This window comes from Carettochelys insculpta, chromosome 5 (assembly GCF_033958435.1).
Source record: "Carettochelys insculpta isolate YL-2023 chromosome 5, ASM3395843v1, whole genome shotgun sequence".
NCBI classification, from domain to species: domain Eukaryota; kingdom Metazoa; phylum Chordata; order Testudines; family Carettochelyidae; genus Carettochelys; species Carettochelys insculpta.
The window spans coordinates 53725123-53738936 of NC_134141.1; the positions used below are offsets into that span (position 1 = coordinate 53725123).

The 13814-nt window shown below is 45.0% G+C and overlaps 1 protein-coding gene across 1 annotated transcript in view; it reads left to right on the plus strand.

Moving 5' to 3' along the window:
- The window catches only part of CNTNAP4 (contactin associated protein family member 4), a 488087-nt gene that overhangs the window by 330988 nt on the left and 143285 nt on the right, over window positions 1-13814 (plus strand). The window contains exon 9 of the mRNA XM_074994161.1: window positions 4869-5018. Coding sequence (XP_074850262.1) covers window positions 4869-5018 — 150 coding nt within the window. The remainder of the gene's footprint in view (window positions 1-4868; window positions 5019-13814) is intronic.

The following is a 13814-nucleotide window of genomic DNA, read 5'->3' on the forward strand; positions in this document are numbered from 1 at the left end:
AGACCTAGGCCTGTGGAGGGGGTCCTTTAAAGGGATGGTGGGTGGCAGCCCCGTAAGGGTTCATCCGCCATGTGACCCTGCCGGTGGCGCTTCCTGACCCTGCTCTTTTGAAAGAGCAGCCTGGTATGTGTGGACACTATCTTTCGAAATTGCACTGGGGGAAGGGGGGCTTTCAAAATAATGGATCAAACCTTTGGTCCCCACTGGTGTGTGTAGATACTCCATTTTGAATGTCCATCTTTACATGTTCTCTTTCGCAAGACGTTCTTTCAAAACAGATCTGTAGTGAAGATACATCCTTTGTGAAATAGTATTAAGACTATCATGGAATACATGGAAAGAAACACCAGGTAGGTCTAAATATTTCACTTTCAATCCAATCCATCTGAGCTAAGATTTCTAATATTTCCACTGAGTTAAAATGCTGCACTCTGTAAATCATAGAATCTTACAATAATAGAATCCTAGGGCTGGAAGGCACCTCAGGAGGTCATCTAGTCCAGCCCCCTTCTACAAGCATGATCAGCCCCAACTAAGTCATCCAGCCATGACCTTGTCAAGCTGGGATATAAAAACCTCTAGGGATGGAGAATTCACCACCTCTCTAGGGAAAGCATTCCAGTACTTCACCATCCTCCTGGTGAAATAGTTTTTCCTAATATCCAACCTACACCTCTCCTTCTGTAACTTCAGACCATTGCTCCTTGTTCTGCCATCTGGCACCACTGAGAACAGTTTCTCACCATCCTCTTTAGAGCTCCCTTTCAGGAAGTTGAAGTCTGCTATTAAATCACCCCTCAGTCTTCTCTTCTGTAAACTAAACAAGCCCAAATCACTCAGCCTTTCCTCACAGGTTATGTGCTCCAGCCCTTAATCATTTTTGTTGCCCTCTGCTGAACCTGCTCTATTGCATCCACATCCTTTTTATACTGGGGGGGCCCAAAACTGGACACAATATTCCAGATGTGGTTTCACTAGTGCCAAACAGAGGGGAACAACCACTTCTCTAGATCTGCTTGAAATGATCCTCCTAATGCACCTTAATATGTCGTTAGCCTTCTTGGCTACAAGGGTACACTGTTTGCTCATATCCAGCCATTTATCCACCATAATCCCTAGGTCCCTTTCCACTGTACTCCTGCTTAGCCAGTCAGTCCCCAGTATATTATAACAATGCTTGGGATTCTTCTGTCCCAAGCGCGGGACCCTACACTTTTCCTTGTTGAACCACATCAGATTTCTGTTGGCCCAATCCTCCAATGTATTCAGGTCACTCTGGATCCTATCTCTACCCTCCAACTTATCTACTTCTCCCCCTAACTTTGTGTCATCCACAAACTTGCTGAGGGTGCAATCCAGTCCCTCATCCAGGTCATTAATTAAGATGTTGAACAACACCAGCCCCAGAATCGAGTCTTGCAGCACTCTGCTTGAAACTGACTGCCATCCAGAGATTGAGCCACTGACCACTACCTGTTGGGCCTGACCATGAAGCCAGCTTTCTATCCATCTTCTAGTCCACTGATCCAATCCATACTCCCTTAACTTATGGGCAAGAATGCTGTGGGAGACTGTAACAGAAGCTTTGCTGAAGTCAAGGTATATCACATCCACTGACTTCCCCATGTCCACAAAGCCTGTTACTTCATCATAGAAGAAAATCAGATTGGTTAGGCAGGACTTGCCCTTGGTGAATCCATGTTGGCAACTAGGTTTGCAAGCCTGCTTGCAAAGATGCTCTTTCCTCTCTTCATTAGGTGGATCCCATTCTCTTCTGTTCACTAAAGAGAATCCCGTGGTCAAAGAAACCAAATCCTTCTCTGCAACACCATCTACGTAACCACGCATTTACCTCTGTGAATCAACCATCCCTACCCAGACCCCTTCCTTCCACAGGAAGGATGGACAAGAACTTGTGCTCCGTATTCCTTGATCTTGCTGAGGTAGCTCTTGGCTGTATCATTGGTTCCTACATGAAGAAATAAGAAGGGGTAATAGTCTATAGGTTTAACAATTTTTGGCAGAGACTCTGTTTCATCCTGTATTCTAGCTCCCGGCAAGCAGCAAACTTGCAGGGATTCTAGGTCCGTATGGCAGATGGATAACTTTGTCCCTCTTAGGAGGGGGTCCACAACCACCCTCACCTTTCTTCTCTTAAGGGTGGTGTTCATACAACTCCCATCCCTAGGACTGCGCATCCTATGCCTTAGAAACCATGGGGTCTTTTTCTGATTCATACCCTGTGAGGTATCAGCCCCAGCTATCTCCACTGTATCACCTGTGCAGAGAAGCCGAAAGTGATTACTTAACTCCACTGGAATTGGAGAGATCTGAATTGGTTTTCTTCTCCTAGAGGTAACATGCTTCCAGTTCTCATCTTTGTTTTGAGCAGACTGCTGTTCCTGCAGTATTATATGGTGCCTTCTATCCAGAAAGTCTTCACCTTCTCTGATGGACCTGGGGGTTGATATTTGTGCCTCAAGTCCTCTAACAGTCTCTTCTAAAATGGCTACCAGCTTGCACTTAGTACATAGAAAATCCTTTCTATTGTCTGGGAGGAATACAAACATGGCACATGCCATGCATGTCACAACAGCAGACTTCTCACTAGTCATGTCACTGTCCATTTTTTCCTTTTTCAAAGAGAGCCCTTAGATGTTTCTAGTGCTGCCATGAAGGGCACCAGAGAAACAAAGCTATAACAAAAGGAAAACAGATATGGGCTCCCCCCTAAAGTGAACTCCCAGACAAGCTCCCTGTTAGCTGCTCGTGCTCGCTGCTCACAGTGTTCAATGTGGATAACTTCTTATCAAGCTGCTAGCTGGTTAAGCCTGGCTCAAAGCCTTTGCCTCCAATCTAATCAGCCCTTAACGGCCCACCTGGAACAAAGCTCTCGCAATTCACACCTTGCAAACTTGCCAAACTGCCAAATATGCTTTCCAACTACCTTTCTCTGCAAAACATGTGCTCAGGCACACAGGCAGGTATTCAAACTGCCCCTCTCTGCAAAACAAAGCACATACTCAGACACACAGACAGACAGGTATTCAACCCACCAGCTCACAACACAGCCCCCCAAATGCCACACTCACCTGAGCTCCTCTTGGATGCTTTCCCAGGGAAACTCCCTGTTAGCTGTTAGTAGAATGTTTTCCAGAAGAAAATGATTCACACATCAGTTTATCCTGCAAGGTAATGTTCTTTATAGATGTGACAGGGTGTGACAGGTCCTTAGGTGAACACTAAGGACTTCTAACCAAATGGCCATGATAAAGAGGCACTTTTAGCATTTTCTAGAATCTATATAACTATTAGGAGGAGCATTTCCAGCAGATCTAGAGAAGTTATTCCCCTCTATTCAGCAATGATCAGGCCACATCTGGAATACTACATCCACTTCTGACCCCTGCCCCCAATGCAGAAACATTGTGGCTGCATTGGAGTGGGTCCATCCCTTTCTCCATCCCTTGAGGTTTTTAAGTCCCAGCTGGACAAGGTCCTGGCTGGGGTGACTTAGTGGGGGTTGATCCTGCTTGAAGCAGGGGGCTCAACTAGATGACCTCCTGAGGTCCCTTCCAGCCCTGTGATTCTGTGATTCTGAGTCCAGTGGAGAACAACGAAATGATTAGAGAGCTGGAGCACATGACCTATGAGGAAAGGCTAATGTATTTGGAGAAGAGTGAGAGGTGATTTGATAGCAGCCTTCAAGTTCCTGAAGTGGGCTTCCAAAGAGGATGGAGGAAGGTTGTTCTCAGTAATGACTGATACAAGAACAAGGAGCAATGGTCTCTAGTTATGTAGGGGGAAGAGTAGGTTGCATATTAGGAAAAACAGTTTCACCAGGATGGTGGTGAAGCACTGGAATGTGTTACCTAGAGAGGTGGTGGAATCTCCATCCCTAGAGGTTTTTAAGTCCCAGCTTGACAAAGTCCTGGCTGGGATGATTTAGTTAGGATTGATCCTGCTTTAGGCATGGGGCTGAACTTGATCACCTCCTTAGGTCCCTTCCAGCTCTAGTATTCTATGGTTCTATGACATAGTATAGTCAAACTCTATGCTTCTACCATACTCTTTTCCACAAAAGAGCAATAGAAAGAGCCCTCCAAGTGACTTTAAGAGGCAGCAGAGGAAGCAACCAATTGGAGGAAAGCTGCAACAAGTAATCAATTTGCACTTAGGAGACTCACATAAAAGCAGCTGCAGTGACAGAGTAAGTTGCTGTTGATATTGAGGAGCTAGGCTGGTATTCTTTGCTATGGACCGTGGACAGACTAGTTGCTCACAGAGACCAAGGGATAAAGAAGAAGAGTTTGACCTGCTGTTTGGACTGAATGTAAAAAGTGTACTGTTTCTGGAGATTTCATTCAGTTATATGAGCCCAGTTTTTCTGTTAGAGTATCAAATATCGCTTCTGGGTCATGGGAGCTCATTCCAGGTTTGGGGGTTTTACTAGAGAGATCGGTTAGGTATGGTTAGAGACGCTGTTCACTGTGCTCTGTGAACCGCATAGGCTGTGGGATCTTAATTTGAAATTACATAAGGAATCTTCTTGATGCTTTGCTCAAGACTCTCCTCAAGACACAATAATAGGCACTAACATTAAAGAAATGTATTACCAATAATTATGAACATTGTTTGTCATCCACTGAAGATACTTTAACTAATAAAAATAAGGAAAAGAAATTGAAAATTTTATGTTTTCAAAAGACATGATGTTTCATCTTCATTTTTCTTCCTTTGTGTATCTGAATAATTGTCTAGTTCATTGAATATTTATCATATTCTTGCTATTTAAAGACGATAAGGATCAACTCTTTTAATAAATAGTACGTGTAGCTGTCTCAAAGTCCTATTGTTTTTCCTCCTAGGTGTTGGATTAAATAATGGCCAGTGGCATTCAGTTTCTTTGTCTGCCAGAAGAAGTCGTATGAGCCTAATGGTGGACAGTGATGTAACCTCATCCACGCATGCTGCTATATCTACACTTATTTATTCAGGAGGCACCTACTATTTTGGAGGTGAAATATGCTGTTATTTTTATACTGATAACAGACCTGTAATAATGCTTCTCTTTTCTAGCCAATGTTTTCAAGCATGCCTAATTATTTGGCTTGCCTCAAGTTTTGCATGGGTTACCTGAACCTCGTAAATAAGGCCTGACGTTCAAGAATGGGAGCTCAGCACATTCTGAAACTTTTTCCCCTCTCAAGAGGGTGGGAAATATAAAATTGAGGGATCCAAAATCACTGGGCACTTATATTATACTGTCATTTTAATTAGGGCTATAATTGGGAAATTGTACTTCATCACACCTACAAGAGCTAAGAGGAACTTTGCCACAGAAAAAGAAAATCAAGTCTGGGTTTTTACTACAACATATTTTTCTGCTCCTAATTATCATGATGTTGTGATATAGTAAAAACTTTTATCCATTGGCCCTAATCTTCATGGCTTGCTCCTTCATTTAGGTGGAAAAGTGATGGATATTGCTCTACAGGATGGTGTGTTGAGTCTTGAAATTTTGACAGCTTTGAAAAATAATGAATTAATGGCAGTTCTATTTGCTTCAGCATGAAGCTGTCTTTTATTTTCTCAGTTTAAAAATCATAGCCACTTGCTAATAACTACCCTATAGAAGACTGAGTGCATTCATTTTACAATTGTCTCTTTTAAAAACTTGTCTTTTATCACTTATATAATATTTGTGTTATTTGCAATATTCTCTACACTTAGGCTGCGTCTACACGTGCACGCTACTTCGAAGTAGCGGCAGTAACTTCGAAATAGTGCCCGTCACGTCTACACGTGTTGGGCGCTATTTCGAAGTTGAAATCGACGTTAGGCGGCGAGACGTCGAAGTCGCTAACCCCATGAGGGGATGGGAATAGCGCCCTACTTCGACGTTCAACATCGAAGTAGGGACGTGTAGACGATCCGCGTCCCGCAACATCGAAATAGCGGGGTCCTCCATGGCGGCCATCAGCTGGGGGGTTGAGAGATACTCTCTCTCCAGCCCTTGCGGGGCTCTGTGGTCACCGTGGGCAGCAGCCCTTAGCCCAGGGCTTCTGGCTGCTGCTGCTGCAGCTGGGGGTCCGTGCTGCATATACAGGGTCTGCAACTAGTTGTTGGCTCTGTGTATCTTGCACTGTTTAATGAAAGTGTGTCTGGGAGGGGCCCTTTAAGGGAGCGACTTGCTGTTGAGTCCGCCCTGTGACACTGTCTGCAGCTGTGCCTGGCTCCCTTATTTCGATGTGTGCTACTTTGGGCTACATCTACACGTGCACCCAACTTCGAAATAGCTTATTTCGATGTTGCTACATCGAAATAGTCTATTTCGATGAATAACGTCTACACGTCCTCCAGGGCTGGCAACGTCGATGTTCAACATCGACGTTGCTCAGCCCAACATCGAAATAGGCACAGCGAGGGAACGTCTACACGCCAAAGTAGCACACATCGAAATAAGGGAGCCAGGCACAGCTGCAGACAGGGTCACGGGGCGGACTCAACAGCAAGCCGCTCCCTTAAAGGGCCCCTCCCAGACACACTTTCATTAAACAGTGCAAGATACACAGAGCCAACAACTAGTTGCAGACCCTGTATATGCAGCACGGACCCCCAGCTGCAGCAGCAGCAGCCAGAAGCCCTGGGCTAAGGGCTGCTGCCCACGGTGACCACAGAGCCCCGCAAGGGCTGGAGAGAGAGTATCTCTCAACCCCCCAGCTGATGGCCGCCATGGAGGACCCCGCTATTTCGATGTTGCGGGACGCGGATCGTCTACACGTCCCTACTTCGATGTTGAACGTCGAAGTAGGGCGCTATTCCCATCCGCTCATGGGGTTAGCGACTTCGACGTCTCGCCGCCTAACGTCGATTTCAACTTCGAAATAGCGCCCAACACGTGTAGACGTGACGGGCGCTATTTCGAAGTTACTGCCGCTACTTCGAAGTAGCGTGCACGTGTAGACGCAGCCTTGGCGTGTAGACGTTCCCTCGCTGTGCCTATTTCGATGTTGGGCTGAGCAACGTCGAAGTTGAACATCGACGTTGCCAGCCCTGGAGGACGTGTAGACGTTATTCGTCGAAATAGCCTATTTCGATGTCTCAACATCGAAATAAGCTATTTCGAAGTTGGGTGCACGTGTAGACGTAGCCTTAGTGTGATGAATGCGCTTGTGGATTTTACATCCTGGAAATTTTTATAACAGTAGAAAGTGGGTTTTGCTTTGCTTTCTCTAAAATATACTCCGGTTGAAATTATTTCAGAAGTGACCAAAAGCTGGTATCTCAACAAGAAGTCAGACTAGATAATGATATGATCGATGATTTTTATGATCTATGAATCCAAGAATTGTAAAAGCCACTGTAACAATTTAAATATCTAATTGCAGTAAATACATGTTTCAGAGATTCTAAGGCCAGACAGAACCTTTGTGATCATCATGGTTAACATATTTAGAAACATCTACTTCCCAGTTTTCGAAAGTCACTTAGTCTATGTCTACAGTAAGAGATAAAATCGAATTTACAAGCATTAGTTTGATATTAAAACATCACTGTCTTCACTGTAAATACCATAAGCTCAATTTATTGAGCCTTAATACCGATAACAAAATGTTGATATTATGAGATGGGTGCAGCATCACTTTCAAATTTCAAATAAAGACTAGCGTGGAAGTGCCATGTCCTTAACTGGAATTTATTAGCCTCCAGAAGTGTCCCATACTTATCCCACAAAGCTACGCAGTGACCCTCCATGTATGGCCACTTCCTTCTCCAATGCTCTTGATCCAGATGCACAGGAAGAAGGTCACAGTAAGCCTGCAAATTTTTGATTGAATTAGAATTTGAATTATAATGTGAATTGGAATTGAGCAGCGCCCAGGCCTGCAAATATAAAGGGCACCCATAGTGAAAAAATCCCTTTGCCCATAACATCATACCACATTGGTAGCCACCGCCCTGCATCAGTAGCAATTGCATCAGTAGCCATGTACTGCAATTATGAGCACTCAGGATAGTGGTCTGCCTGATATTTCTCAGGCTCACAAGAGAGCCCCAGCATGGACCCAACAGAAGATTCTGGATCTTCTTGCAATTTGGGGATACCAGTTGGTGGAGAAGAGACTTCAGGTAGCCAAGAGAAATGCAGCAATGTATGATCAGATGTCGTGGGAGATGACTGCCAGAGTTACTCCCAGGACTCTATGCAATGCCAGGTGAAGGTGAAAGAACTCTGGCAGGCCTATCAAAAAGTCTAGGAAGACAACCAGTGGTCTGGGCAGCTCCACGGACCTCCCACTACTATGAACAGCTGCACTTGGTTATGAGAAGCAACCCCACCATAGAGCCTGGTCTTAATTACAACACTTGTGGAGGCTCTGGTATGGAGGTCGGGGTGAGCCCAGAGGAGCTGGTTCTCCAGAAGAAGAGGCCAATGGAAAGGAGGAAGGGGTCAATGAGCAGGGGACTGAGGAAGTTCTTCTTGACAGCCTGGAGCTCTTCATCATAGACCTAGAACTGCTCCCCTCCATGCCAGTCAACTTCATGCTGGTCCCTGAGCCCCCTGGACCAAACTGTTCAGGTGAGTATTTGAGTATTTATTCTGCATGCTAGAAGCAAGTTGTGGGTGGGTATGGGTGTAGATATAGGGTAGGCTATGGGTAAAGGTTTGCTATGGTTCTGTTCCCCTCAGAATAGCATGTTAATGTTTCTTGGGTTGGGGCACTTCTCCTTTTTGAAGATCTCCTTGAAGGCCTCATCCAGGGACTCTTGTATTTTTTTCCCGAGGTTCTTGGGCAGGCTCGGCTTATTGGGGCCTCCTCAGTAGCACACTTTGCCACGCCTGGCAACCAGATAGAGATCTGGTGTCATGGTGCCACACAGCATTTTAGCAAATTTCTCAGGTTTGTGGTCACACTGCATCAGCAGGTGTTCTTTGTCCATATCTGTTAGTTTTAGGAGGGTTATGTCTTCTTTAGCAACTTATAGAAGCACAGGAATTTGCATTGGACTTTTTTTTACTGTGCTTCCTGCCCTTTTACATTTCTCTTCAGCAGCTGGTGGGCGCTTTGTTCCCCACTTCCCAAAACTATTTGAAAGCTCTGTGGGGCGTCTCCACTCCCATGTCCCTTTCCACCCAGCAGTCTTTTTATATTACAGGAATGTCCCACAGCATGCAGCTTCTGGGCTCTGTGGGCGTCTTTCCCCTCATGTCCCTTTGCACCCAGCATTTCTTTTTATTTGACAGGGATCCCCTGAGCTATGCAGCTGATGGGCTCTGCTGGGTATCTCCACCCCATGTCCCTTTCCACCCAGCATTTCATTTTATTTTACAGGAATCCCCCATGCAACATGGCTGCTGGGCTCGACGGGGCACGTCCCCTTCCATGTCCCTTTCCATCCAGCCATATTTTTTTATTTTATAGGGATCTCCCGCACCATGCAGCTGCCAGGCTCTATGGGGCGTCTCCCCTTCCATGTCCCTTTCCATCCAGCATTTCTTTTTATTTTATAGGAATGCCCCATGCCACATGGCTGTTCTGCTGGCCATCTCCCCTCCCATGTCCCTTTCTAGCTAGCATTTCTTTTCATTTTTATTGTATTTTATTTTTTAATCTTTTTAGTTTACAGGAATCCCCCCACGCACCCATCCATGAGGCTGTAATAGAACCCTTCCCCACCATCCCCTCTCACCATGCAGTGCCAGGTGTTGTGTTCCTTTCTCCTTGAGGAGAATTGTTCCAGGAACAGCCAAAAATTTTTTCACTATCCCAGGACACCCCCAGGATACCCAACAGCTTCCCCTACTTTGCAGTCCTCCCATTTCCCCAAAAAGCAGACAATTGCTTATAGATTCCCATGTCCACAAAGAAATGTTCTGGATAAGTGATGGTGAATGATGTATTGTGAAATGCATGCTTAGAATTCCGTCCTTAATAAGCCTTTAGCATCCTTCAGAAAAGAAACTTCCCCTGATAACAGCAACGGAGACCCATTCATACCATTTGAAAACAAATTGTGTGAATTGTATCTTAATTCTGACCTTCACTTTCTAGCTGCCATGCCCAGCATTGGAGACTGGTATAGGAAGAGCAAAAGGTGCAAGCAGGATGTCATCCTGCAACACATGGATCGAAAGCTGACAAAGGACACTGCTCAGAGACATCATAGCACAGCTCAGTGGCATAAGACTCAAGCTGAGCTTCAGCAAAGAATACTTGACTTCAAGCAGCAGCAAGCAGCAAAGCAGAATGAGGCCGTGGCAGAGCTTGTGACAGCAGTTATGGAGCAAACCGGGTTCTGTGCTCCCTGCTGCAGCTGCAGAGGGGCTTCCAACATAGCACTGCAGGAGACGGTACCTGCTTTCTGGAGTCCCCTGAAGAGAGGTCGCCCACCCCCATTGTCACGGTCCCTCAATACAGGGAGGGAGGACAAGGATAGCCTACCACTCTAGCACCAATGAACATTGCAAATGGCTATTCAAGCACCCTTGAGAAAGCTTCTTTTCTCTGCCACTTAAACCTCTCCTCTCCCTCAGAATAAAATCATTCCTTTGAGCTCAGTGTGATTTTGTGGTGTGCAGGAGTGGTAGGGAACACAAATCATTATGGAGATTGGAGAAGAGCTGAAGGCACAGCTGCCAAGCAATAAGCCCAGGTCCACATCATATTTGCAGCACGGGGAACTTAGGCAGGTTGGAGGATGGCTGAAGGCACAGCTGCCCATTGACATGCACAGGTCCACAGCAGATGTGCAGCTGACAGAACTGGGTGGGTTGGAAGAGGGCTGAAGGCACAGCTGCCCACTATATGCATTGTACTTACTGCAACTTAACCCCCTCCCACCAAGTAAAAGCATTCATTCATTAAGACACGGTACAATTTCTTGGCATTATGACAGAGAAATACATCAGTAGCATGTGTGTTACAGATCATTCTTGAAGCTATATTTTAAAGCATCCCTTATTGCTGCTGTCTCAGTATGGTTACTGGTGGATGGTTGTGTAGGCAGGTGCGAGTGAGCCCTGACTATGGCCTTAGCTTCAGAATTCGAGATGAATGGGAAAGTCTTCTGCCTGAATTCATAAATATTCTGCAAAATAATGCATGCTGTAATCACGGTGGGGACATTAGTTTCAGAAAATTCCAAATGGGTCAATAAGCATCTGAACTTCACTTTGAAATGGAAAAGGTGCATTCCACCACCATTCTGCACCTGCTGCATCTGTGATTGTAGTTTTCCTTGCTGGGGTCCAGGGCCCCTGTGTAGGGCTTCAAAAGGCAAAAGATCAGAAGGTAAGCAGGGTTGCCCAATACTGCAATAGGCACCTCCATGTTGCCAATCATGATTTGACAGTCTGGGGGAAAAGTCTCATCCAGGAGCTTTTTGTACAGCCCAGAATTTCAGAAGATGCATATGTCATGAACCCTCCCTGACCCTGACCATCCAGCATTGATGTTGGTGAAATGACCTTTGTGAACTACCAACCCTTGCAACAGCATGGAGAAGTAGCCGTTTCGGTTTATGTACTCCAAGGCCAGGTGTTCTGAGACCGTGATGGGGATGTGCATGCCATTTATTGCCCCACTGCAGTTAGCAGTGGGCAGTAAAGCCATCCACTATTGCCTGTACATCTCCCAGGGTCATAGTCTCCCTGAGGAGATGCTGACAGATTGCATAGATCACCTGCATCACTATGGCCCCCACTGTAGATCTGCCCACCCCAAATTAATTTACCACTGACCAGTAACTCTCAGGCATTGCAAACTTCCACAGAGTGATTGCCACTTGCTTCTGATCTGTTAAAGCCGGCCTCATTCTTGTGTTGCTGCACTTCAGGCAGGGGGGCCAGCACATCACAAAGGTCCATAAAAGATAACTTGTGCATGCGAAAGTTCTGCAGCCACTGTTGGTCATCCCAGGACTCCAAAATGATGTGATCCCACCAGTGTGTGCTGGTCTCCCAAGTCCAAAACCACTCCTCCACTGTTACCAGTTCATCCAGAGCAGCCAGCTGCTGGGAGTTCTTGTACTGTAGTTGTGAGATTTGCTCTTCAAAACCATCATCATCATCATCATCATGATACTGAACCGTCACTGAGCTTTGTAATTGAAGGTACAATTGTGCAACAGCCAGTGTGGTTGCCAAAACGATGTGTGCTATACATTGAAGCATTTGGGGATCCATGCTTATGCAGGTGGAGGAAATGGTGCAAGAAATGGCATGATCTCCAGTTCATTTTCACACAGTTACTGGGTGCTCTGAATTCTGAGACAGAGCTTTGCATTCTGAGATACAAATGCGAAACACCAACAAGCAACTGGGGCTAAGGCACTCTGGGATAGGTACCCACAATTCACTGCTCACCCTGTTGAATTTGCATAGGGCAATGGGAACACAGAAAATAGACACAGAGAAATGGTGGGTCGAATTTCAGCAAGCTATGTGGACACTTAAATTCAAATTCATAAGAACGAGGTTAAAAATTGAATTTATTAAAAATCAAATTTATCTCACAGTGTAGATACAGCCTTAGATTCATATAAAAGCTTCATCAGATACAAGGTATGAGGTCCAGTGGACAAGCACTAACTAAAAATACAGAAAAACTCATATGTGTTATTTTTATTTAAACAAAGAAAATACTGTTCCATTTTTTGTATTTCTACATTGCTCTTGGCTCTCCCATCTTTGATTATGTGACTTGCACCAGAGAATACTGCAGAGCTCGTGGAACAGGTACAGACATCAGGAGAGACATGGATAATTAATTAATTTCTTAATGAATAAGAAAATGACATAACCATTTAAGCTGTACATCAGCACATTTCTGGACTCAAATTAATGCCAAAACCACGGAAAGCTCTAAATCACTATCCATACCCAGCTTCTCTGAATATAGCTGTGTGGTCAAGTCAGAAGTGTATACAGTGTCATCCAGACTTGGAAATAGGCTGATGAAAAGCTACTGTTTGGAACACCCCTTCTTTTTGTCATGTCCTATCTGAGTTTGCTGAAATATGCAGGATGTCTCTGTATACATGTTTTAATATGAAGGGAGTTGTTCCAGTAGAAGTGATGAATTTGTTGAAATATTAGAGAGAACACCAGAGGATGGTGTGGGGAGGTGAAGGAGGAAGTTGCTCCAGGGCCTGGCAATTTAAAGGGGCTCAGGACTACTGGCCACTGCTACTTTGGCAGAGATGATGGCCAGAGCCTTAAGCCCTTTAAATTGCTGCCAGAGTGCCCACTGCTCTGTGCAGCCAGGAGGGCTGAGGGTGCTGTACTACAGGCAATGTAGACAGCTGCCTGCCCCCAGCTCTGCTCCTTTCTCCCAAGGCGCTGTCTCTTCTGGGACTGTAGAGTTGCCCCTCTCCCTGCAACACAAGCACTTTGTTCAGGGGCCTGCGAAGGCTTTCTGCTCCTCTTTTAGAGAGAGATATTTAGTCTTGGCTGAGAGTTGGTTTAATTAGTGTGAAAATACTTTAGCTTTGAAGGAAAACAGTAGAAAAGACGACAAAAGAGTTGAGGAAATGCCAAATGTTCCGGTTCTTGTATATGCAAATGATAACTGTGATTGGCAATCTTGAGGGCAAGGAGAGATAAATGAAAAACACTCCTTCACATAGTGTAAATTGCATGATATATGGAATTATGTCTTTCACTTTGATTTATGATAACTGAGAATGCTGACCACAAGCCTGAATACCACTTTCATTAATGCTCATATATTTTTCTTTCCTAACAGAATATTAAGAAAAATGATATTTCAAAAAGGCTAATGGTTCTGAAAAATTATGACACTGGGTTA